This window comes from Ranitomeya variabilis, chromosome 6 (genome assembly GCF_051348905.1).
Source record: "Ranitomeya variabilis isolate aRanVar5 chromosome 6, aRanVar5.hap1, whole genome shotgun sequence".
Taxonomy (NCBI): domain Eukaryota; kingdom Metazoa; phylum Chordata; class Amphibia; order Anura; family Dendrobatidae; genus Ranitomeya; species Ranitomeya variabilis.
In genome coordinates, this window is record NC_135237.1 from 413827889 (window position 1) to 413855691 (window position 27803).

A 27803-nucleotide genomic window follows, 5' to 3' on the forward strand; every position below is an offset into this window, starting at 1 on the left:
GGGAACTAAAAACATAGCTATTAAAAATTTGCAGTGTATACATTATTAATATGACACAACAAAAGACACTGGATAAAAAGACCACTAATACTAAAATTAAAATTAAAGAAAAGGGGCAAAGCTTAATTTTTCATTAAGGCCTTTCGGATACACACAGTCAATCTTTTTTATCCATCTCGTCTCCAGTTGAGCACAATGGCTCAATATCTATGTATATTAAATATATAGGTAACTTTATTAGTGTGCACGTGTTACCTTATGCACTGTATATTTGGTTGCTGTAAATAATTATTATGGATCTTAGCACTGAGTATCAAATTTTACCTATTTAGTTTAATTCAATCTGTAGCTCTAACATGTGTCACTTTCAATATAGTCAATATTATTAGTATCATTTTTAAAAATATGCAGCAACCTTATTAATTTTGGTTGTTACTATAACTCACTATTTACGTAAAAATCTATGTACTTTTTAGTGTTATAAATACATGTATTCTTTGATATCGGAATACTGGTCACTTAATGCACTTTATTTAGAATGTTTATTAGTTATCTTATTTATGTAGTATATGGCAGATTTATATATATAATAAAATAATAGAAATTTTTTTTTACTGCTATATATGAAGTTTTCTATATAGCACCTATCTACCCTCACAGTATGCTTTGATCAGTAACTCTTAACCAGCAGATAAATTATTTTAAAGTACAATATATGGCCTGCACATATTGTTATGTCATCTTATGGGTTCGATCACATGTGCAGACACTCTTTATGGCCCTAAGTGGAACATACTGCCCTTTGTCCCTTTCGCCATGTGATCTCTTGAATAATAAAACCATTCTTTTGCGTATACACCAACTTAAGCATAGACTCTATGAAAAATTTCTAGTAACGTCCTTGTCTCCACTCTCCCGGATAGGTAAACCAGACATTCTTTATAACTACACACTGATCGGTGAGTACGCTTCATCTAACGCCGCCTATGTAGCGATATCTTTACCTTTCTCGTTTAGTATAATTACAAATTCCTTCCACACATAGCAGTGTGTGCGCTCTGTCTCTGGGGCCTCGCCGCGTTGCTGTGGGGACGCGTCCTGTGACGTCACTGACTCCGCCCCTCGTCTTGACGCGTCAGACGAGGAAGTGGAACAGTGGCGTGTGACGCCGATCTGAGCATGCGCTGTGGGGCTATGCGGCGACGCGAGCGCCATTACAAACACCGCTACCACCAATTAAAGACAGGGCTATAAAAAGCCCTTACACTGACCACTATCCACATACTCCCCCGGAAGAAGCAAGACGCGAAACGCGCGTTGGGGCTGTCAGGACTACACGTGCAGGTTACGTATAGCTTTCATTATTCATGCCGGTACTATAAGCTTGATATTGGGCATGGTGTTTTCACTAGCCCCTATTCATACTACTATGATCTCAGATAGACTATTGGCAGAAATATTAGTGAGCTCATTAAAGCACTTGGCACTTTATTCTATATGTTTATAGTTCCCTTTGTACTGATCCAGGCATACTGTGGTAAGGGGTGAACCCCCACTAAGAACTAATATATAGTAAAACACATGGACGTATTTTTTAATAGGAAGTCTATATATTTACCTTTTTGATTACTCTGAGTGTCTTTTGAGCATATATATGTGACTGCTATATGGGGCCGTGCACCTGTGGTCTCAGACTGTATGTTGTTCCCCAGAGGATGGTATCCTATTACTCTTTTATATGAATATTTATTTATAATGTTTGTGTCAATTGACCTTTAATAAAATTTACCAACTTTTAATACTGTGACGGTGCTTCCATTGGTGTTTCTTTCTTTTTGGTATTTAAATGTTTGCAAATACTTAGAGTGCAAAATCTGTTGTATATGCTAAGAAATGTCCTGACCATGTATGCCAAAAGTGTCCACAAATTTCTATGTACTTGATGCAACAAGCATTTTCTTGGCAGACTCCATAAAATGGCAAAGTATCAGAGCTGTGCTGCATGCTGCGAGGATGCTGATAACTGAGAAAGATTTCCTATAATGAATATTGTAATGTAAGTTTGGTAAAAAAATATATATCTTCTACAATTTCCACTAGTCTGTGTCATTTTCTTCCCTGATTGCAGACATCCAAAAACATACGTCTCCAAAATTTTTATCTTGTGTAGAACAGTGAGTAGAAGATGGGGTGAGGGAAGTCTCCCCATCATCCCTGTGGATTGCTGATGTGTATGAAGGTGATAACTGCCTTAGTTTGCAAGCTAAACCATCCTCCTTCTCCATTATAGATGACCAGAAGAAATGGAAAGCGGCTGGCCTAGCTAATGAACAGTCAACCCTTCTTACATGTCTTTGATACACAGGAAGGAGGAAAAAACTTCTTAACAATGGATATTAAGTCAAAAAGTCACAGCTTTCAAGAAAACCTGCAAACTTCAGATACAATGTACAACAAGATTTTAGGTAGAGATGAGCGAATTTGATCGGGTCAGGGCTTGTTTGGCAAGCTATAGCGCTAACCGAATAAGCTGCAGAGCGAACCCGGCTTCCGGGATCGCTCCGGCTGATCAGTTGTTCGGCGCCACAGCTGCATGTGTCGTAGCTGTGTCACTGTCACAATACATGCATGGAGAGCCTGTTTGTTGTGACTATAGCACAGCCGCTACACAGCTGCAGCTTATTCGGTTAGCGCTATAGCTTGCCGAATAAGCCCTGTCCCGATCAAATTCGCTCATCTCTAATTTTAGGATGTATAAAAAAGAGAGAAAATCCTGCAATCCCAGTGTATTGTTACCGGGCTACACATTTAAAAAAGGATATTCAGAAGTCAGAGTCAGTTCAAAGGTAGGCAGCAAGAATATTACAAGGGATGGAAGGCTGCTCATATGATGACAGGTTGGAAAAGTTGGGCTTGTTTAGAAAAAACATACCTCTGAGGAGATCTCATTTACATGTTTATATGTATGTGTGGTCAGTACAGAGGACTGGGACATGACTTATTCCTTCCAAAGACCATATTAAGGACCAGGGGGCACTCATTATGGGTGGAAGAAAGATGATTCCGACCGCTAAATAGGAAAGGGTTCTTTACAGTTAGAGCAGTCAGACTGTGGAATGCCCAACCACAAGAGGTAGTAATGGCAGACAATATAACATGTTATGTCCCCAATGGCAGAGGGTCTCAGAAATAATAACCAAGTCTGCAAACACAAAAAACCAGCTCATAGGGCAGTGGTAACTGGGCTGACCATATATCTAATCCTAGCACCACAAATAGAAGTAGCCGGGGAACGTGCCTACGTTGGTTCTAGACGTCTCGCGCCAGCCGGAGAACTAACTAACCCTAGAAGGGAAAAGAAAGACCTTTCTTGCCTCCAGAGATAAGACCCCAAAAAGTTGGATAAAAGCCCCCAACAAATAATAACGGTCAGGTAAGAGGAAAAGACAAACATAAGAATGAACTAGGTATTTAGCAAAGAGAGGCCCACTAGCTAATAGCAGAATATAGTAAGATGACTTATATGGTCAGCAAAAACCCTATTAAAATCCACGCTGGATATTCAAGAACCCCCGAACCATCTAACGGCCGGGGGGAGAACACCAGCACCCCTAGAGCTTACAGCAAGGTCAGAAATCACATTTAGTACAAGCTGGACAAAAATAGAGGCAAAGCAAATAACCCAAATAACCAAAAAGCAAGACTTAGCTTAATTTTGCAAAAACCAGGACCAGCGGACAGGAGCAAACAGAAGGATCTGATTACAACGATGCCAGGCACTGGACTAAGGATCCAGGAAGTTAATATAGCTACACCCCTGGACTAACGGCCCAGGTGAGTGCCAAAGTGAAGAAAGACAATCCCAGAGTCATATCACTAGTGACCACAAGAGGGAGCCAAAAAGTCTAATTCACAACAATAACAGCTTTCAAAAAAGGGCTGGATGATTTCCTCGATACACATAACATTGTGAGTTATTGATAATTTAATGACAAAAAACAATTGGTGAAGAAAGGTTGAACTTGATGGACCTAGGTCTTTTTCAACCTATGTACCTATGTAATGTGAGGGCAATAGTTGCAGTTTTGTTAATAACAATATTTTAGAAAGTTGTGTTATATCACAGATTTTAATGTTTTTACTATCCATGTTGATTACCTGGGGGAACGGTATTTTCTGCAGTTATATAAAACAGAGTTACTGTTTAATAACGTTTGCTGAATTCATTGTAAAAGGAAACACAAAATACAGAATGATACCATATGCATGTGAATGAATTATACAAGTATGACATTCCAGGTCTCTAGATGACTGCCAGACTAAAGGTCACAGTAATTACATATTAATAGTTAATATCCTTATTCTTTGCATGCATCTAATACGTAATATTTAGTCAACCTAGGGTGTTAAACATTTAAATGTCACACGTTGCTCATAGAATTCTGCCGCCATGGTATAATTAGAAACAATTAACTGGCTTGCCTACTGTGGTATCTTTGCTCTCAACGTAAGCTCGTTTTACAACTTAATCTTCTCCATCACCCTTTGTCATTCAGCGCCTATGTAATGTGATGGCACTGATTGCTTCAGTGAGCGTTCCCCAGAGCGCAGTGAGTCAGGGATGTGCTGGATGGAGCAGGTTGAGCCACAGGGATGTAGCTGGATTACTGCAAACTGTCCAAGGTGCTGAAAGTCACTTCTCCTTCCCTCTCTGATGTCCTTGGGAAGGTCTCTCTTCCTCCTCAGCCTCTTGCTTCCAGGTGGATGGTAATAACAATGGTCTATTCTCCAGGTAAAATGCATTTTCATTGTGGCCTTTGCATTTTTGCTCTTCTCTGTAGTGCCCCGGTAGAAGAACAAGGCAATGGGAGGCAGAAAAAAGAGAAGAAGGGGAGTTAACCTTTTGCATTCTTAGAAGCTATGAACCTGTGATCTTCCAGACTCCCAGTGGAGGGAGGAGAACACAGCAGAAACACAAAAACAAGAAGCCTCTCGGTATCAGGGAAAGAGAAGCCTGGGACTGCTGCTGGGAAAAGCTGTCTCTTTCCTGCTCACCAATGTATAGGAGTAAGTTCTTTTACTAGCTATGCTACGAAGTCATATCAAGGGGTAATTTGCTGTGAATGTGCATGGATGCATAATTAACTTCAATTATAATTAACAATGTGGCGTAGCATCTCATTACAGAATTTCTCATTTAACTCTTTGAGGTTACATTGTCTTTCAAGATAAAACAGTAGGTTTACCTGCAGTCCTATGCAAGAACTCCTCATACCAAAATTTGTTGTATTAAATGACAATTTTGCTAAAACTATAGGTCACTTGTGACTTAACAAGCATCATGGAATATACGTAGACTACATTACTATTAAATGGGTTTTATAGGTTATGCCAAGAAAGATCTAAATTGGGCTTGTTATTGACGTCTGTAACAGCTCCGAAGCTAAAGTTTCAGAAAACAGGAGAGTAACATGCAAGCAGCCTGACATTTGTATTGTAGCTGGTATGAGGCTGCGTTCACACACGCCATCCAAAACAGCAGCAGCGCTGATCAATTGCAATATTTTAACTGCCCCATAAACAATTATTTAATGTTGCAAAGAAACAGCTGCTCGATCCCACAAACCAGACTGACAGCATGTCATATTACATGCATTACATATTAAGCAGAATCACTATTGCTAACCATCAATGCTTTGCTGGTCTTTAGCATAACATAGTTTACTGCGAGTCATTATTTTTAGTAAATAGCACCTATTCATAGTCGGTTCTTGTAAATGTACTTTTTATAGATTTCAAGGTCATAATGAATGTATAATATCCTTCAATTAGCGTCAATTTTACATTCAAACTAATTGTTTTCAAACATCTCCTAGATTCTGTTACTTTTTAGCAATGACTAAGCAATCCGTCTTATCTGCAACCACAGATGTTTCTCTCAACGAGCATGTAAATTACACCAGGTCGCAAGAACAAATAAAGAATCAGCAGTTTTTCCCCAGAAAAAAAAATATTTTTCATGATCATTTGTATGTAATCCATATGGCATTCGTTTTTATACTTCAGTAGTGAATACAGTTTACCAACCCAAAAAACAGTTTCCTATAGTAATGATAATGTATATTTAAAAATTCTGTAGGTGAGACTCATCTGAAATACTAAAGAGACTAGTGCATGCTGCTATTTGTTTTCAATTTTTTTTTTACATTTTTTCACATGGACATTCAATACGTATTTGGTGTTTCGGATGAGACTTTGCTATTCAAGTCTGCAGGTGTGTAGCAAAATATCGGATCCTGTATGGATCAGCCATATTGCATCCGATTTGTATCCATGCATTGCTATTTTAAACATAGGAAATTGTTTTGGTCTTTTAAAATGTATTCACTACTGATGCATCAAAACGAACACCAGAAGGATGGCATGCGGATGACAATACCAATTAAAAATCATCTGTTTTTTTCTGGATGATATTTAGATGATTTTTTTTATATGTCCATGTGAACTTTGCTTTATTCATTGCTACTGATCTAATTTTTGAGAAAGTATTTATTTTCCTGCATAACAAAGTTGCATTTGAAACATGACATGGGCGCTGCATACACTATGATGCATGCTAACTGATTTTAGAAGGAAAATACTATTGGGAATTACTACATTTGCTGTCCCAAAATGCATATCGTGTGACGGGATTACATTTCCTTTTATATTCTTTGGCCAGAAGGGCGCTGGTTTAGGATTTCAGTGATTATTTTATGTTGGATGTCTATTCATGCAGTTATAGTAGACTCTGTTTATGTAACTCCTTATGCCAAGACATGAACTGTGCTTTATACAGTATGTAGCGCACTGACAGAAAGTTATGAAAGTCCCCTGTATTTAATACAGAATAAATAATAATGTATTAGAATCGCATGATCATAAGAACTGTTAACCTCTTAAGGATGCAACCTAGTTTGGTGGAGAAATTTAGTTTTTTTCATTTTTTTTTATTGCCGCATTCTAAAAGCTAAAAATTATATTCCTATCAGTGTAGCCAAACTATAATTAGTTTTTTTAGTAGCAATACTTTAGAGATGAGATTTTTTTGAATGTCTCAATTATGGAGTAAATTTAACTTACTGAATATAACTTTTAGGGCTCATACTCATCTGTAAGAAAAACAGACTAGATCAATCCGATAAAAAATCAGATTGCACTCAGACCAATATTAATCTACGAGTCACAGCTCATCTGCAATTCTTTTCTCGGCTGAAATCGGGCTGAGAAAAAAATCAATTATCACAAGAGGATTTTAACATGATATCCTTGTTCACTTGCACAATATACTATATAGCCGCCTGTCAGAGCCTTAGGGTATGTGTCCACGTTCAGGATTGCATCAGTATTTGGTCAGTATTTTACATCAGTATTTGTAAGCCAAAACCAGGAGTGGGTGATAAATGCAAAAGTGGAGCATATGTTTCTATTATACTTTTCCTCTAATTGTTCCACTCCTGGTTTTGGCTTACAAATACTGATGAAAAATCCTGACCAAATCCTGAAGCGAACCTGAACGTGAACACATACCCATATAGGGAGGGTTGAAGGGTAAATTTCCCCTTCTCCCCTCTGTTCTCTCCCTTCCACCTTTCCTTATTTCCACAGTTTATTTCCCTATAGTTGCATATTGCCAAGGAAGTACATGGTAATTATCATTATGATACGTACATTTCATATGTGACTTTATATAGTTGGACGACCACTGTTTTATGAAAGTAGCATTGTTATGTATGTAGAGGAATGATAAGGACTGACCCTGGTTAGTGGTGGAACCACTGCTGCTGCCCCACACTCATCTATGTATAGATGCAATGAAGCAAATAAAAAATCCCTTACATGACAGACTTTATTGCCAACTGTTGAAGAACTCCCAGATAGTCCATAAATATAGGGACATTTTCTAATTTCCATAATAGAAAAAAAGAGACTGTCATATTTTTTATTTTATTTAGAAAGGCTTGTGCAGGTTATTGTGATTTTACTTTACAGTTAACAATAAATATTGCTAATGAGTTCATATACAGTCATGGCCGAAAATGTTGGCACCCTTAAAATTGTTCCAGAAAGTGAAGTATTTCTCCCAAAAAATTATTGCAATTACACGTTTTTCTATGTTTATTTCCTTTCTGTTTATTGGAATAAGGCCTCTTTCAGACGTCAGTATCTCCGGTACGTTGTATTGACAGTTTTCTCATGTACCGGAGACACTGACACACGTAGACCCATCAGAATCTATGTGTTTCTGCACATGTGCGTCTTTTCACACGGACCGTGTGTCCGTGTGGAAAACATGTCGACATGTCCGCTGTGGTGCTGAAGGCGGAATTCATCTCTTCTACCCCGCAGGAGAGAAGAGATGAAAGTTCAAGTATTTGTTTTTTTTTGTGAAAAATAAAGTTTGCATGTGCCCCCCGCCTCCCCCCCCAGTGCGCCGCCCGGCCCCTTGCAGAAGAAATACTCACCTAGCTCCCACGATGTCATGTTCACTGACTGTAATGAGCAGTACCACGTGACCACTCACACAGGAGAAGCTGCCAGTGCTGAGAGGAGAGAGGAGACATCGCGGGAGCTAGGTGAGTATTTCTCTGCATCTGCAAAGGGCCGGGCGGCGCACTGGGGATGGAAGGACACCAGCAAAGTTTTTTTTTAACAAAAAAGAAGAAAAAAATGATCTTTCATCTCTTCTCCCCAGCAAACGCTGGGGGAGAAGAGATGAATGCCGCCATCAGCACCACACAGGAGGGACAACGCTTAGTGTAGCGCTGTCTCTCCTGCACGGTCCATGTGGTCCTCAGGCGGCACACGGGTGGCACACGGATGCCGCACGTGTGCCACACTGATGTGCCACTTGAGCACACGGACACGGATAACTCCGGTACCGATTTCTCCGGTACCGGAATTATCTGGATGTGTGAAAGAGGCCTAATACAAAGAAAGAGAAAAAAGGCAAATTGGACATGATTTCACACAAAACCTAAAAATGGGCTGGAACAATTTCAAGGGTGCCAACACTTTTGGCCATGACTGTTGTGCACATATATTACTTACCATCATATGTTTCTGAAAAGTTTTCCAACATACCAATAGCATACTTGTTAGTTTTCTTGCCATTACAGAAATGTAGAATTAAAATGCAAACTTCTTCTTACTCCTTATTTGTAGCATACCACTCTTATAAGGCATTGAATTGCTACCAGTTTTGTTTCAGTGGCGAGACCAGCTGTACAGATAAGTGTCTTCTATTAGATCTCGTATTGAGAACAGTGTAAATCTAATATGAGCACTACATTTTATACTACTAGCCACAATATACAGTATATGATCAGTTGCGATAAATTTAAATTCACAGCTGTAATAAACCCAAGCACAGAGCTAATAGACCTGAATATGTAAACAAAATAATGTATTTGTAGATTGCCAACACATCAGTTGAAGTTGCGTAGAACTGAAAAAATGTGGCACAACAAAGATCATCACAACATGCCATATGCACCTGAATAAGGCCAGTCTCATAGTCCTTTAAACACACATGACGGAAACACTTGGTCATGAGTACTCTGAACTGATGTCACCACTGACTGAGTATGTAGTTGGATAGCAGTCAATGAATAACCTGGGTCTTGTGAGTTGACTACATCATATTGCTGCACTAAAACGTGTACAGTACAGTAGGGGTGACGCCCCTGCCAAGAACTGACTTACACTGTGACTTTGAGAGACAATGCTCTTGTCTGATTTGTGTGCAGTTGGACAAGTCCTTTTACCCCCCCTGCCACTTGCTGTGTGTTGGTTTGAGCAAAAAGCAGGAAATGTCTGATCTGGAAGTGTAGACAGGGAGAGACTTGTGCCTGTGTCAGGAAGACAGACCCATAAGGGTGTCTAAACACTGAGAAACTGTTAAAAGAATTAGTGGCTTTAAGGAGGAAGATCATGCCCGGTTAACGCAGGATCGACTAGTTGGACCATGCCAGGAGGAAATGGTCGAATAGCACAGCCAAGGTGGTTTGCCCCAAGCACCTGTAACCTTGAGAGAGGAAGCAATTCTTTGGTACCAGTGACTCCTCAGTGACCCGGAAGAGGACTGAACTGTTAACCTGAAGGAGAAGTGCAACACAGCAAACTTGGCTTCACTATATCAGGACCAAGCAGAAGCTAGCTGATTTTCTCCTCAAAGCTGCAGCACTGTGAGTGTTAGGGTACATTTCCACTGGCGAGAGACAAATCGGTCCGTAATCTGGACCGAAAAAAGGGATGTAGCGTATGCGATTGTCATGCGAGTGTCATGCGAGTGCAATGCGAGTGCAATGCGATTTTTAATCGCACCAACCGTTTTACATCCGTATGACATCCGTATTACTGTCCGATTTGTACGCACCGGTGTCCTTTGAAAAGCCGGCAAATCAGTGCTGTGTACAGTAAAATCACACTGACAGGTTAGAATAGAGTAGATATATACACATAGAATAGGTATATATACATATATATATATGTCAGTGAGACACCTATATATGTATATTTATATTTAATGCAGCGCAAGATAGCATTAAAGCAGCTAATTCAATTGCCGGCTTTTCATTTCTCCTTCCCATACCCGACATGATATGAGACATGGTTTACATACAGTAAACCATCTCATATCCCCCTTTTTTTTGCATATTCCACACTACTAATGTTAGTAGTGTGTATGTGCAAAATTTCGGCGCTGTGGCTATTAAATTTAAGGGTTAAATCGCGGAAAAAATTGGCGTGGGCTCCCGCGCAATTTTCTCCGCCAGAGTAGTAAAGCCAGTGACTGAGGGCAGATATTAATAGCCAGGAGAGGGTCCATGGTTATTGGCCCCCCCGTGGCTACAAACATCTGCCCCCAGCCACCCCAGAAAAGGCACATCTGGAAGATGCGCCTATTCTGGCACTTGGCCACTCTCTTCCCACTCCCGTGTAGCGGTGGGATATGGGGTAATGAAGGGTTAATGCCACCTTGCTATTGTAAGGTGACATTAAGCCAGATTAATAATGGAGAGGCGTCAATTATGACACCTATCCATTATTAATCCAATAGTATGAAAGGGTTAAAAAAACACACACACATGATTAAAAAGTATTTTAATGAAATAAGCACACAGGTTGATTTAATATTTTATTGCTCTCTCAATCCATGTGATGACCCTCACTTGGAAAAATAATAAACCAACAATATACATACCCTCTCTGATGAACTGTCACGTCCCACGATGTAAATCCATCTGAAGGGGTTAAAATATTTTACAAGCAGGAGCCCTGCTATAATGCAGCTGTGCTCGTGCTTGTAAGCCCCGGGGAATGAAGGAAATGTAGGTCAATGACCTATAGTTACCTTCAGTCGCGGTGATGCGCCCCCTGCAGGTTGTCCTCATATGACCTGGAGCGTGGGAAAAAGTTCCCAGGCTGCAGTTCATGAGAACATCCAGCAGGGGCGCATCACCGCGACTGAATGTAAGTATAGATCACTCTGCTTTCCTTTCAGCACCCGGGGATTACAGACACGAGCGAGTGCCTTAGCACAGCTCCTGCGTGTAATATTAGTTAACCCCTTCAGATGGATTACCTCGTGGGACATGACAGTTTATCGGAGGGTATGTATATTGTGTGTTTATTATTTTGCCAAGCGAGGGTGTTGCTGATGGATTGAGAGAGCAATAAATTATTAAAACAACCTGTTTGTTTCTTTCATTAACCCCTTCACCCCGAAGCCTGTTTTCACCTAACGGACACGGCCAATTTTTACAATTCTGACCACTGTCACTTTATGAGGTCATAACTCTGAAACGCTTCAAAGGATCTTGGTGATTCTGAGATTGTTTTCTCATGACATATTGTACTTTATGATAGTGGTAAAACTTCTTCGATATGACTTGCATTTATTTGTGAAAAAAACAGAAATTTGTCGAAAATTATGAAAATTTCGCAATTTTCAAATTTTTCGTTTTTATGCCCTTAAATTAGAGAGTTATATCACATAATATAGTTAATAAACAACATTTCCCACATGTCTGCTTTACATCAGCACAATTTTGAAAACATAATTTTTTTTTGTTAGGGAGTTATAAGGGTTAAAAGTTGAAAAGCAATTTCTCATTTTTGCAACAAAATTTGCAAAACCATTTTTTTTACGGACCACCTCACACTTGAAGTGACTTTGAGGGGTCTATATGACAGAAAATGCCCAAAAGTGACACCATTCTAAAAACTGCACCCCTCAAGGTACTCAAAACCACAATAAAAAAGTTTATTAACCCTTCAGGTGCTTCACAGGAATTTTTGGAATGTTTAAAAAAAATTGATCATTTAACTTTTTTTTCACAAAAGTTTTACTTCAGATCCAATTTGTTTTATTTTACCAAGGGTAACAGGAGAAATTGGACCAAAAAAGTCGTTGTACAATTTGTCCTGAGTACGCCGATACCCCACATGTTGGGGTAAACCATTGATTGGGCACATGGCAGAGCTCGGAAGGGAAGGAGCGCCATTTGACTTTTCAATGCAAAATTGTCTGGAATTGAGATCGGAACCCATGTCGTGTTTGGAGAGCCCCTGACGTGCCTAAACAGTGGAAACCCCAAAAAGTGACACCATTTTGGAAAGTAGACCCTCTAAGGAACTAATCTAGATGTGTGGTGAGCACTTTGAACCTCCAAGTGCTTCACAGAAGTTTATAATGTAGAGCCGTAAAAAAAAATTAATATTAATTTTCACAAAAAATGATCTTTTTGCCCCAAATTTTTTATTTTCCCAAGGGTAGCAGGATAAATTTGACCCCAAAAGTTGTTGTGCAATTTGTCCTGAGTATGCTGATACTTCATATATGGGGATAAACCACTGTTTGGGCGCATGGCAGACCTTGGAAGGGAAGGAGCGCCATTTGACTTTTCAATGCAAAATTGGCTGGAATTGAGATCGGAACCCATGTCGTGTTTGGAGAGCCCCTGACGTGCCTAAACAGTGGAAACCCCCACAAGTGACACCATTTTGGAAAGTAGACCCTATAAAGGAACTAATCTAGGTGTGTGGTGAGCACTTTGAACCTCCAAGTGCTTCACAGAAGTTTATAATGTAGAGCCGTAAAAAAAAATTAATATTAATTTTCACAAAAAATGATCTTTTTGCCCCAAATTTTTTATTTTCCCAAGGGTAGCAGGATAAATTGGACCCCAAAAGTTGTTGTGCAATTTGTCCTGAGTACGCTGATACTTCATATATGGGGATAAACCACTGTTTGGGCGCATGGCAGAGCTCGGAAGGGAAGGAGCGCCATTTGACTTTTCAATGCAAAATTGGCTGGAATTGAGATCGGAACCCATGTCGTGTTTGGAGAGCCCCTGACGTGCCTAAGCAGTGGAAACCCCCACAAGTGACACCATTTTGGAAAGTAGACCCTATAAAGGAACTAATCTAGGTGTGTGGTGAGCACTTTGAACCTCCAAGTGCTTCACAGAAGTTTATAATGTAGAGCCGTAAAAAAAATTAATATTAATTTTCACAAAAAATGATCTTTTTGCCCCAAATTTTTTATTTTCCCAAGGGTAGCAGGATAAATTGGACCCCAAAAGTTGTTGTGCAAATTGTCCTGAGTACGCTGATACTTCATATATGGGGATAAACCACTGTTTGGGCGCATGGCAGAGCTCGGAAGGGAAGGAGCGCCATTTGACTTTTCAATGCAAAATTGGCTGGAATTGAGATCGGAACCCATGTCGTGTTTGGAGAGCCCCTGTCGTGCCTAAACAGTGGAAACCCCCACAAGTGACACCATTTTGGAAAGAAGACCCCCTAAGGAACTTATCTAGATGTGTGGTGAGCACTTTTAACCCCCAATTGTTTCACTAAAGTTTAGAATGTAGCGCTATGAAAATTAAAAAATAATTTTTTCTTTCCACTAAATGATGTTTTAGCCCGCAATTTTTTTTCCCCAAGGGTAACAGGAGAAATTGGACCACAAAAGTTATTGTCCAATTTGTCCTGAGTACGCTGATACCCCATACAGACCATGCAGACTTAGATGGATTGGTCTGCAGGTGTCATGCTGCATTTGCAGAGCCCCTGATGTACCTAAGCAGTAGAAACCCCCACAAGTGACCCCATATTGGAAACTAGACCCCCCACGGAACTTATCTAGATGTGTTGTGAGAACTTTGAACCAACAAGTGTTTCACTACAGTTTATGACGCAGAGCCGTGAAAATAAAAAATATTTTTTTTTCCACGAAAATTATATTTTAGCCCCCACGTTTTTATTTTCCCAAGGGTAACAGGAGAAATTGGACAACAAAAGTTGTTGTCCAATTTGTCCTGAGTACGCTGATACCCCATATATGGGGGGGAACCACTGTTTGTGCGCACGGCAGAGCTCGGAAGGGAAGGAGCGCCGTTTGAAATGCAGACTTAGATGGATTGGTCTGCAGGTGTCTTGTTGCATTTGCAGAGCCCCTGAGGTACCTAAACAGTAGAAACCCCCCACAAGTGACCCCATATTGGAAACTAGACCCCCCACGGAACTTATCTAGATGTGTTGTGAGAACTTTGAACCCCCAAGTGTTTCACTACAGTTTATAACGCAGAGCCGCGAAAATAAAAAATATATTTTTTTCCACGAAAATTATATTTTAGCCCCCACATTTTTATTTTCCCAAGGGTAAGGCTGGTTTCACACTTGCGTTTTTATCTGCATGCGTTTTTTAAAAAAACGCATGTGTGAAAAAATGCATGTAAACGCGGTAAAACGCATGCGTTTTTTAGACGCCTGTGTTTTTATAGAAAAACACAAGAAAACGAGAAAAAAACAAAAAACCCTAACCCTACCCCTAACCCTAACCTGAAATACGTGGCACTGAAATGCGTGGCACTGAAATACGTTTATATACGTATATACGTATATAAGTGCCACAATATTTCAGTGGCTACGTATATAAGTGCCACGTATATAAGTGCCACGTATATAAGTGCCACGTATTTCACATAAATGCCACGATATTTCAGTGCCACGTATTTCACTGAAATATCGTGGCACTTAAATACGTGGCACTGAAATATCGTGGCACTGAAAGACGTGGCACTGAAATACGTGGCACTGAAATATCGTGGCACTGAAATACGTGGCACTGAAATATCGTGGCACTGAAAGACGTGGCACTGAAATATCGTGGCACTGAAAGACGTGGCACTGAAATATTGTGGCACTGAAATACGTGGCACTGAAATATCGTGGCACTGAAAGACGTGGCACTGAAATATCGTGGCACTGAAATACGTGGCACTGAAATACGTGGCACTATGACTGTCAGAAAATGTTCATTAAACGGTTAGGGGTGAGTTTAGGGGTAGGGTTAGGGTTTGGATCCCTTTATCACCTTGATGGTGGTGGGTGACTTTTCAGTGTGTGTTCTGTTTTTTTTCTATAAAAACGCATGCGTTTTTAACGCAAACAAACGCGTTGAGATCGGACGCCATGTCGCGTTTGGAGAGCCCCTGATGTGCCTAAACAGTGAAAACTCCCCAATTCTAACTGAAACCCCAACCCTAACCCCAGCCCTAACCCTAGCCCTAACCCCAACCCTAACCCTAGTCCTAACCCTAGGGCTACTTTCACACTAGCGTCAAAGTCATCTGCAGGATGCGTTTTTTCCCCATAGACTAACATTAGCGACATATTGACACACGTCGCAAGCGTCGTGCGATGGTTGCGTCGTGTTGTGGCGGACCGCCGGCAGCAACAAACGTTACATGTAACTTTTTTTGTGCCGACGGTCCACCATTTCCGACCGCGCATGCGCGGCTGGAACTTCGCCCCCACCTCCCCGCACCTCACAATGGGGCAGCGGATGCGTGGAAAAACAGCATCCGCTGCCCCCGTTGTGCGGCGCTTGCACAGTATGCGTCGGTATGTCGGGCCGACGCAGCGCGACGGCCCCGTACCGACGCTAGTGTGAAAGTAGCCTAACGGGAAAATGGAAATAAATATATTTTTTTAAATTGTATTATTTTTCCCTAACTAAGGGGGTGATGAAGAGGGATTTGATTTACTTTTATAGCGTTTTTTGGGCGGATTTTTATGATTGGCAGCCGTCACACACTAAAAGACGCTTTTTATTGCAAAAAATAGTTTTTGCATCACCACATTTTGAGAGCTATAATTTTTCCAGATTTTGGTCCACAGAGTCATGTGAGATCTTGTTTTTTGCGGGACGAGTTGATGTTTTTATTGGTACCATTTTCGGGCACATGACATTTTTTGATCGCTTTTTATTCTGATTTTTGAGAGGCGGAATGAACAAAAATCAGCAATTCCGGAAATTCTTTTAGGGGGGGCGTTTATACCGTTCCGCGTTTGGTAAAAAGGATAAAGCAGTTTTATTCTTCGGGTCAGTACGATTACAGCGATACCTCATTTATGTAATTTTTTTATGTTTTGGCGCTTTTACACAATAAAAACTATTTTATATAAAAAAATAATTGTTTTTGCATCGCTTTATTCTGAGAGCTATAACTTTTTTATTTTTCTGCTGATGATGCTGTATGGCGGCTTTTTTTTTGCGGGACAAGATGACGTTTTCAGCGGTACCATGCTTATTTATATCCGTCTTTTTGATCGCGTGTTATTCCACTTTTTGTTTGGCGGTATGAGAATAAAGCGTTGTTTTTTGCCTCGTTTTTTTCTTTTTTTTTTTTTTTACGGTGTTCACTGAAGGGGTTAACTAGTGATATAGTTTTATAGGTGGGGTCGTTACGGACGTGGCGATACTAAATATGTGTACTTTTATTGTGTGATTTTTTTTTTATTTAGATAAAGAAATGTATTTATGGGAATTTTTTTTTTTTTTCTTTATTTAGGATTTTTTTTTTTATTTTTCTTTTACACATGTGGAAAATTTTTTTTTTTACTTTTTTACTTTGTCCCAGGAGGGGACATCACAGATCGGTGATCTGACAGTGTGCACAGCACTCTGTCAGATCACCGATGTGACAGGCACTTTGCAGAGGCTTGCCGGCGCCTGCTATGAGGATTCTCAGCAGACGCCGGCAAGCAGGGTCATCTCATGACCCGGAAGGAGTCCCGCGGCCATCTTGGATCCGGGGACTCCTTCCAGGTCACCGGAGCAGCGCGATCTCATCGCGTTGCTCCGGTGGGAGAGCGCAGGGAGCCCCCGTCCCTGCGCGATCCCCCTCTATGCCGCTGTCACTATTGACAGCGGCATCAGAGGGGTTAAATGCCCGCGATCGGCGATAGCGCCGATCGTGGGCATTGCTGCGGGGTGTCAGCTGTCATATACAGCTGACACCCGCACCCGATCACCGCGGCGCTCAGCGCCGTACTAGTACTGTGGCTGTCAGTAATGCAGTGCCGGCAGCGCAGTACTAGTACGGCGCATGTCGGGAAGGGGTTAAAATACTTTTTAATCATGTGTGTTTTTTTAACCCTTTCATACAATTGGATTAATAATGGATAGGTGACATCATTGACGTCTCTCCATTATTAATCTGGCTTAATGTCACCTTACAATAGCAAGGTGGCATTAACCCTTCATTACCCCATATCCCACCGCTACAGGGAGTGGGAAGAGAGTGGCCAAGTGCCAGAATTGGCGCATCTTCCAGATGTGCCTTTTCTGGGGTGGCTGGGGGCAGATGTTTTTAGCCACGGGGGGCCAATAACCATGGACCCTCTCTCCTGGCTATTAATATCTGCCCTCAGTCACTGGCTTTACTACTCTGGCGGAGAAAATTGCGCGGGAGCCCACGCCAATTTTTTCCGCGATTTAACCCTTAAATTTAATAGCTACAGCGCCGAAATTTTGCACATACACACTACTAACATTAGTAGTGTGGAATATGCAAAAAAAGGGGGATATGAGATGGTTTACTGTAAACCATGTCTCATATCCTGTCGGGTATGGGAAGGAGAAAGAAAAAGCCGGTAATTGAATTAGCGGCTTTAATGCTATCTTGCGCTGCATTAAATATAAATATACATATATAGGTGTCTCACTGACATATATATATGTATATATACCTATTCTATGTGTATATATCTACTCTATTCTAACCTGTCAGTGTGATTTTACTGTACACCGCGCTGAATTACCGGCTTTTCAAAGGACACCGGTGCGTAAAAATCGGACAGTACTCGCATGGTGCGAGTGCTGTGCGATTTTTTTTCTCGCACCCATTGACTTGCATTGGCGAGTCTCGTCCGAGAATCGCAGCAATACGCAGCTTGCTGCGATTTTTTTCTCAGTCCGATTTCGGCTGAGAAAAAAATCGCAAATGAAAAGACACCTATTGAATAACATTGGTCCGAGTGCAATCCGATTTTTTATCGGATTGCACTAGTCCGTTTTCCTCGCCAGTGGAAATGTACCCTCACACAGGTATTCAACTGCCTTAGGGTATAGAGCCAGGTAGGAATTTAGAACAGTAGTCTGTAAAAATAGTTTATGCTGTTTGCATTGAACTTTGCATTACAATTGCTGGAGCGCAGCTTGTGTGACACTTTCCAGCTACCTCTCCTTGTATTTACTATTGCTGTTATCATTATGAGGACAGTAAGGCTCATTTTCCGGCATAAAATCCTCTGTCTTTCAATAAAGCCGGTGTTTTGTTTCTGCCTCCTCATCTAATGTACCGTATTTGAGCCCTGCCCGGTGTTGTTCAAGCACCTCTTCAGTTCTGCACTGGGAAAGTCAATATATTTATATTATTGTCATTCTTGAAAACTAATGAATACGTTATACTGGTGGTATGTTGGAAAACTGGTAAACACTTTACATAGCAAGTAATACAGCAGAAAACTGTTGAATATTTGAACATGGGATTTATTTTGTTTATTATCTGTTCCATGACTAGGCTATTTTCCTTTTTTTTTTTTTCCTGTTGTTTTTTCTTTTCTTCCTTCTAAGAGCCATAACTTTTTATTTTTCTCTCCACATAACTGTATGAGGGCCTGTTTTTTAGCAGACGAGTTGTACTTTTAAATGACACCATTCATTTTATCATGTAATACACTGGAAAGCAGGAAAAATATTGCAAGCACGTCAAAATTGAAAAAAGTGCATTTGCACAATTGTTTTTTTTTTATATTTGCTATGTTCACTATATGGTACAACTGACCTGGCAATATGATTCTTCAGGTCAGTACGATTACGCAGATATCAAACATATATTGTCTTTTTTTATTTACGTGGTAAAAAATTAAAATTTTGCTTTCTGAGACCCCCAATATTTTCAATTTTTGGGATGGCTTATTTTTTCTACCCTGAGCTGACATTTTTACTTATACTATTTGGGGTTAGATACTATTTTTTATCACTTCTTATTGCATTTTATTGCACTGTTACTATGGCCAAAAAAATAAGAAATTTGGCGTTTTTATGGTTTTTCTTATTACGCCAGTTACCGATCGAATGAATTTATTTTATATTTTGATAGATTGGAATTTTCTGAACACAGCGATACCAAATATCTACCGTATTTTCCGGCGTATAAGACAACTTTTTAACCCCTAAAAATTGTCCCAAAAGTCGGGGGTCGTCTTATACGCCAGGTACGGCATGTGCAGGGAGCGATCCTGGATGTTCCCAGGGTCTGAAGGAGAGGAAACTCTCCTTCAGGCCCTGGGATCCATATTCATGTAAAAAATAAAGAATAAAAATAAAAAATATGTATATACTCACCCCTCCGAGAAGCCTGGCTGTCACTGCTGCAAGCGTCTGCCTCCGTTCCTAAGAATTGCAGAGCGTGAAGGACCTTCGATGACGTCACGGTCAGGTGACCGGTCACATGAGCGGTCACGGACCAATCACAGGACTGCGACGTCATCGAGGGTCCTTCATGCTCTGCAATTCTTAGGAACGGAGGCAGACGCTTGCAGCAGTGACAGCCAGGCTTCTCGGAGGGGTGAGTATATACATATTTTTTATTTTTATTCTTTATTTTTAACATGAATATGGATCCCAGGGCCTGAAGGAGAGTCTCCTCTCCTTCAGACCCTGGGAACCACACGCCGTATAAGATGACTGGGTGTATAAGATGACCCCCGTCTTATACAGCGGGCATATCCCAAATTCCATATTTTATATGGAAAAGTTGGGGGTCGTCTTATACGCCCAGTCGTCTTATACACCAGAAAATACGGTATATATATATTTTTAATTGTTTTATTCTTAATGGGCAAAAGAGGGTGACTTGAACTTTTGTATTTTTTTTCATATTTTTAAAAACATTTTATTTTCACTCTTTACTGTATTTAATAGTCTAGTTGGGGGACTTAAGCCTGCAATTGTTTGACTGCTTGTACTATACATAGCTGTGCATCAGAGCTGCTATGTATAGCTAAAATCACAGTCTCCTATGAACACCAGCTAAATGCTGACTTTCAAAGGACAATCATCATGACAAGCATGGAGGTCTTCATCAGACCCCCAACTGTCATGGCAACCAATTGGTGCCCTGCGATTACATTACGGTCACGCCGATAGGCTAGCGGAATAACACACCCACTGTCTTTGCATTTTAAATACCGCTATCAGATTGACAGTAGCATTTAACAGGTTAACAGCCTCAGGAAGAGCTTCGCTCTACCCACAGCTGTTAGAGGCAGATGATGGCTGAATAATTCATCCATCATCTACGGAGAAAGATGCAGGCTCGACTTATGAGTCCACATCCAATGGGTTAAAATTATTTACGTGTAAAGGGAATCTGTCACAATGTTTTTGCTAGCATATCTTAGAGCAGCATGATGTAGGGGGGCAGGGACCCTAATGCCAGCAATATATCACTTACTGGGCTGCTAGCTGTAGTTTAGATAAAATTGTGTTTACTCTGCTGCAGATCTACCAAATCTCTGAATGCTGAGCTCTGTATAGCCCCACCCACACCACTGATGCTGAAGACTAAGAACACAGCAGTGTTCGAAACGCGTTCAGTGAGGGCTGATATGTGATTTTCTTTTCACCCACTTGTTATTGGAGTCCACATTTTATCATTACTTCCTAATAAAGCTATTTTGGATTTTATGAAAGACTATTCCTTGTCCTGGAGCTGGATTCCGCTAGTTTTTCCTGTATCTACTACGTCGTTGGCTGGACGTTTCATCTTTGCTCGGACTTTCTCATTGTATTTGGATTCCGTTTGGGTGAGCTGAATACTTTTTTCTTTTTGTATACTTTTCCTATACCACGGTACAGAAAATGCTGGGGAAGCATGATTTAGACTTACCACTGCACTCCCCATGCAGCTGTGGCAGCCATCTTGAATGCAGCAAATGGAATGAAGATACGAGTGAAAGACAGAAATGGGATGCCAACAGAGTTCGCCAGGATTGCTTTAACGATTTACTCTCCCAGCTCATCCCAGCACAAGGACACACACATATATATATAGATACGTATCATCGAGGTTGATAACCTCGGTGATGTCATCCTGGAAAAAGCAGGCTCCGCAACGTATAGTGATGAGAGCTTTAATAGGGCATGTTAAGGGACGGTTTTACGAGCCGTCAGAGAGATGGGTGTGACTGGTGTTAGAATCTGTTTTGTTTTTGACCATCCGCCATCTTGTTGTGGTTTTCGGGCTGCTGGTCTTTTTCCCCCGGTGCTGGGTTGTCTTAGGTCAGGTGATTGTATCACCCTTTATTACCCAGCACCTGCCTCCTAGTCCTTACTGGACAACAGTGTTAATCCGCTAGAGTTTTGGCTAGGTGCTTTGATAGCTTTCTGTGTTTGATATTGTGCAGTTCTGGGACCCCCAGTTCTGCTATCCTTAGTTTCTGTTTTCTGTTGGTTTCTGCAGCCTTCTATGTATTTTCTATTAGGAGGTGACCTGTTTTTATACCCAGTCCTTAGATCTTTTAGGGACCTCCTTCCCCCTATCTATAGGTCGTCGCTTTAGTTTAACCTAGCATCGTCAGTGGGTCTATTCGCAAGGAATTGGTTGCCCACTCCATCATAGGGTATCAGCCTAGTCTGCGGGGTCAGTTTTCCCCCTTCTATCCTAGTTCTGTGTTGCAGTTCAGTAACAGTGTGTCCAGCCACACATAAAAAAAGAAAAAAAAATATTTTCCCGGATTCCATCAATATGTGCAGCGTCCAAGAACTTGCTCAATGCTTGCAAGGGTTAACTTTGGAAGTAGCCGACCTGCAACAGCACGTGAGTAATTACTCTGAAGCATGCTCTGAAGAACCTAAGGTAGGATTACCTGAGTTTTTTTCTGGTAAGCCGCAGGAATTTTTTACGTTTAAAAATGCATGTTTACTATATTTTCGGCTTAGACCCATATCCTCAGGGAGTGAATTAGAGCGTGTGGGGATTATTATGTCTTTATTGTGAAGTGAACCCCAAATCTGTGCATTTTCATTACATCCTGATGATCCTTGTTTGACATCCGTAGAAGCATTTTTTTTTGCTATGGGGTTGTTATATGATGATTGATGATCCTGATCGGGTCACATCAGCTGAGGCAGAGCTCAGATGGCTTAAACAGGGTTCTGTTGATGCTGAGAGTTATTGCACCCAGTTCAGACGATGGTCCGCAGAGGTCAGGTGGAATGACCCAGCACTCAAGAGTCAGTTTTTAGCAGGTTTGAGTGAAAGAGTTAAAGATTTGCTAATTGCATATCTGGCACCTGATACTTTGGAAACTGCTGTGCAGTTAGCTATCCATGTGGATAGAAAATTGAGAGGCAGACAGAATGAAGAGAAGGCTCTTATAATGCTGGAACCAGTCTCTCAGGATAGCCCCGTTGACAGCGGGGAACCAATGCAACTTGGGGCGATGTCCTCTCATTCCCAGGAGAGGGAGAAGAGGTTTTCTGAAGGGCTATGCTTGTATTGTGGTAAGGCTGACCATTTTATTAAGCAATGTGAGGTTTGCATAAGGAAAGAAACAAAAAAGGTCAGTAGGAGTAACACTCCAGTTCGTATTGCGGTTTTACGGTCGGCAGGAGTTTTTTTTTCTGGCAATACCACATATCATGGTCATTCCATTGATTTTCAGGTAATGGTGGATTGTGGTTCTGCACTTTGATTGATCAACAATTCCTAGACAAATATAAGTTTGATTATGAACCATTGTCATCTATTCCTGTTGTGGCTATTAATAACACTCCTCTGGAACATGGGTGTATTTCTCGAAAGGTTACCGGGTTCCCACTTATTGTGAATATGGAACATCAGGAGTGTATAGACTTGTTTGTCCTTGCTAAATTACCTTGCCCAGTCGTCCTGGGTTTACCCTGGTTAAAAATGCACAATCCTTTGCTGGACTGGTTGTCTAGTACTATAAGGTCCTGGGGTCAGGGGTGTTATCATAATTGTTGTAATGTTCACATTGCTGCTGTTGTGAGGAAGGAGCTACCTGAAGCCATTCAGGATTTCTGGAGGGTATTTTCAGGGGTTGAGTTGCAAGCTCTACCACCCCATAGACATTACGACTGCGCTATTGAGTTCATCCCACTTCCTATGAGTCGTTTATTTAATCTGACGATTCCCGAGAGGGAGGCCTTAAAGGAATACCTACAGACTAGTTTTGCTGCAGGTCATATAAGACCCTCTAAGTCCCCTGTGGCTGTAGGATTCTTTTTTGTCAAAAAGAAGGATGGGGCCTTAGGCCGTGTCTGGATTTTCGGGAGATTAATAAGATCACTGTGCGCAATCCTTAATTCCGAATTTGTTCAACCAACTATCCGGAGCAAAGTAGTTCTCTAATATTGACTTTCGTGGGGCATATAATGCCTGGTTTTTACCCGGTTTCATTTCTCTGTAACATATACCCCTGTGACAAAGAATGTTAAAGCGGATGCATTGTCTTGTAGTTTCTCTCCAGCAGTTAATACTGAGAAGGAGGAATGTACTTTGCAGAAAGGGGTTGTGGCAGCATTGGGTTCTGAGTTGGAGAGTAGCATCCTAGAGGCCCAGAATGCTGCCCCAAATAACCCTCCCTATGGTGCATTATTTGTGCCTAGAACCTTGCAGAGAGCTTTGTTTGCTGAATGTCATGAGTCTTGGTTGGCTGGTCATCCAGGGATTTCAGAAACTAGAAAGTCGTTCAGTCGAAGTTTCCGGTGGCCAGGGTGGCAAAGAGAAATCATCAAGTGGGTGAGTCAGTGTACTGTGTGCGCTAGGTCGAAGGCCTCACATGCCCGTCTGCAGGGTTGCTGTGCCCTTTGGAGGTTCCTAGTTCGCCATGGTCACATCTTGCTATGGATTTTATCACCGATCTGCCAGTCTCTGAGGGTTTTTCTGTCATCTGGGTTGTTGTGGACAGATTTAGTAAGATGTGTCATCTGGTCCCGTTCAATAAATTACCCTGCGCCAAGACTCTAGCTAAGGCATTTGTGAAAGAGATTGTCAGGCTCCATGGGGTTCCCACGGACATTGTTTCCGATAGAGGACCACAGTTTGTGGCTCGCTTTTGGCATGCTTTTTGTGACAGATTAAAGGTACATTTGTCATTTTCATCAGGTTATCATCCAGAGTCCAATGGACAGACCGAAAGGAAGAACCAGGACGTTGAGCAGTTTTTGAGATGTTTTGTAGCAGACAATCAGGTGGAGTGGTCGGAATATCTACCACTGGCTGAGTTTGCTCTTAATAATCATACATCTTCCTCAGCTGAGTGTTCTCCTCTTTTTTGCTGTACAGGGAGGCATCCATCTTTCGGTCCATTTTCAAAGATTGGGGCAGCGGTGCCTGAGGAGGAGAGTTTTTCTGGAAATTTGGACAGGGTTTGGACCAATGTACACCATAATCTGAAAGAGGCAAATAGGAGGTCAAAGAAATATTTTGACAAGAAAAGAAGGGAGGCGTTGTTTGCAGTTGGGGATATGGTCTGGTTGTCCTCTAGGAATCTGCGTTTGAAGATCCCTTCTAAAAAACTGGGGCCTAAGTTAGTAGGACCCTTCAAAGTGGTTCAGGTTGTCAACTCGGCAGCGGTGAGATTAGACATCAAGAATTAATTAAGTTTTTTATGTATCTTTACTGAAGAAAGTTGACACACCAGATAAGGAGTTACTCAAGTTGATGAGGACGGTGAGTTTGAGATTTCACGCATTGTAGATTCCAGGTGGCACAGAGGAAGGTTGCAGTGTCTCGTGTCCTGGAAGGCTTTCGGTCCCGAGGATAATTCCTGGGTGAAAGCTGATAATGTCTCGGCCTCAAGACTGATTAAGGCTTTTCACAGGAGATTTCCGAATAAGGCTTGGCCAAGAGGATCCGGAGGATCCTCGTAAAAGGGGAGGTACTGTTAGAATCTGTTTTGTTTTTGACCATCCGCCATCTTGTTGGGGTTTTCTGACTGCTGGTCTTTTTCCCCTGGTGCTGGGTAGTCTTAGGTCAGGTGATTGTATCACCCTTTATTACCCAGCACCTGCCTCCCAGTCCTTGCTGGACAACAGTGTTAATCCGCTAGAGTTCTGGCTAGGTGCTTTGATAGCTTTCTGTGTTTGATATTGTGCAGTTCTGGGACCCCCAGTTCTGTTATTCTTAGTTTCTGTTTTCTGTTGGTTTCTGCAGCCTTCTCTGTATTTTCTATTAGGAGGTGACCTGTTTTTATACCCAGTCCTTAGATCTTTTAGGGACCTCCTTCCTCCTATCTATAGGTCTTCAATTGAGATTAACCTAGCATCGTCAGTGGGTCTTTTCTCAAGGAATTGGTCGCCAACTCCATCGTAGGGTATCAGCCTTGTCTCAGTGCAGGGTCAGTTTTCACCCTTCTATCCTAGTTCTGTGTTGCAGTTCCATAACAACTGGCTGCTCACATATCCCCACCCCGGGGGCGTGGTACAGCAGATAAAAAGGAGACCAGTTGTATGATTTAGTGACTGATAGTGGAGGGTTTGAATAAAGTTTGAATAAACCTGCATCTATATATATAAGTGTCTTTATCTAAGATACTTTGCTGAATCATGCCTGATAAAGAGATCAAAGTTGTCTTGTCGTTTTAAAAGCAGTCTTTTAATTTTGTTAGTCATTAAATCCTATCATTTCTACAAGACATCCTTTTTTCTCTTACTGAAAGGCTTAAACTTTGTATTTTCATACCTGTGTACCTTTGGTTTATATTGGTTTCTATTTCGCATAATAAAACAGTTTTTTTACTTATGCCCTTTTTTACAAGCCCTGCAGCATAGGCCCAGGCTTGCATTAAAGGGTTGGTCAAGACTTTTTTTTTCAATATGAGCCTTAAAACTAAAAGGCGTTCAGTTGCTACCAACCTGCTCCTGCCAGTGATTCAACAGAGCAGCTCTTCCTTTTCCGGGCTGCTCTGTTGATGGTTCATGGCTGCCAACATCATTCTGATTGACAGTCAACTCAACGAAGTTAAGAAATGAGGAGCCAGCTGTAAGTCAGTTTGACAATTACGCCCCGTCGACAGAGCAGAGTTGAAAAGAAGCCGCTGCTCTGTCAACATGCAGTCAGCAGAAATGTTCTGTGACCGCTATGTGCCGCCATTTGATGCTTAAATTTGAAACAACTCCATAAGTATAGCTTAAATGTAAGTCCCGATGGAAGCAACTGTGTACAATACCATTGCATATGTCATTTATAGGATTTCGTGTTAGAAATGTATTATATTTTTGTTATGGATCCCAACTATATAGGTGAAAGCTGCAGATTATGCTTTCCTGTATGAGAAAAATGCTGAGGCATATCTTCTTTGCAGATGCCACAATAATACTTTTTTTTGCATACACAGCATCATTTTCCCATACATGTACTTTACCTACAAAGCATTGACATAGCATAAAGCTACAAGACTGTGTTTTACAAAGATGTTGGCAGTGTTCTAGTAATGCTATGTTGGCATACGCCAAATATTGCTGTTTGGAAATTAGATGGCCTAAGTTTGGCTAAAATAGACCATAGAATCTTTTTCTAGTTAATTTCAGAATCTCTCACATGATTTTTGTCATCCTTTGCTGATATTTTGTATGCTAACATCACTCATAAAATACCGTCAAGTGAAGCACATGAACGATTGCTGACAGCAATGTTTCCCATCTACTTCACACAATTTTTCAATTCTTCTCTTGGTGACATACTTCACTAGTGCTCTACATTCATGGTCACCACATAATTATAGCTGTACTCCCTCAATCTTGGAACTTAAGATATTTCTGGCTAGCAGAAACATTATGTGCAAAAACAGTAATAATTTACAAAGAAAAAACAACTAGTTATTAAACCTAAACCAACAACTTCAATAGTAATTATATTTTTTCATATCTGTGAAAGATTTTATGATGATTCTTGATGGTGTTTGTGAACACAACAGCATTTAATCTTAATTAACCAGTTATTTTCAGCAAGCCAGGAGGAATAGACTGTTATCTATATGTTGACTTTTTGATTTATGTGTTTCTTTCTTGATGGTCCAGAAAACAGTCTTTTGTCCTTATAAGACTGTAATATTGACATGTAAGTTGACATTTTATGTAGCATATTGTGCTGTTATCCTGGATGACTGGTGATACAGGGTCATTGAACAATGATATTTGCTGATTACACATTGTCCAGGCCAGCTAGTTTGTTGACTTGCAAAATAGAGGAAGAAAAGCTATGCAAATACATTACATAATCAAACATTGCGAGTTGGTCTTATCACCATTCTTTCCCTTTACCTGTGAATATTGGCTTGAAGAACACTTGTTAACTATAAAAAGGATAAATGCCTCCATATACAGATATACATCCAGTTATCCAAACAGCCAAGAGATCCAGAGATACAAAGAA

General features: G+C 40.9%; 1 protein-coding gene across 2 annotated transcripts in view; it reads left to right on the forward strand.

Annotated features, from left to right (window-relative positions):
* The first annotated feature begins 4564 nt into the window (after positions 1 to 4564).
* AKAIN1 (A-kinase anchor inhibitor 1) overlaps positions 4565 to 27803 on the forward strand; it is a 44280-nt gene continuing 21041 nt past the window's right edge. The window contains exon 1 of one of the 2 annotated variants that reach the window (XM_077267694.1): positions 4565 to 4792. In XM_077267694.1, coding sequence (XP_077123809.1) covers positions 4765 to 4792 — 28 coding nt within the window. In that variant the 5' untranslated portion in view covers positions 4565 to 4764. Of the gene's footprint in view, positions 4793 to 4972; positions 5068 to 27803 lie in introns of those variants that run through there. The other variant, XM_077267693.1, reaches the window with a different exon arrangement.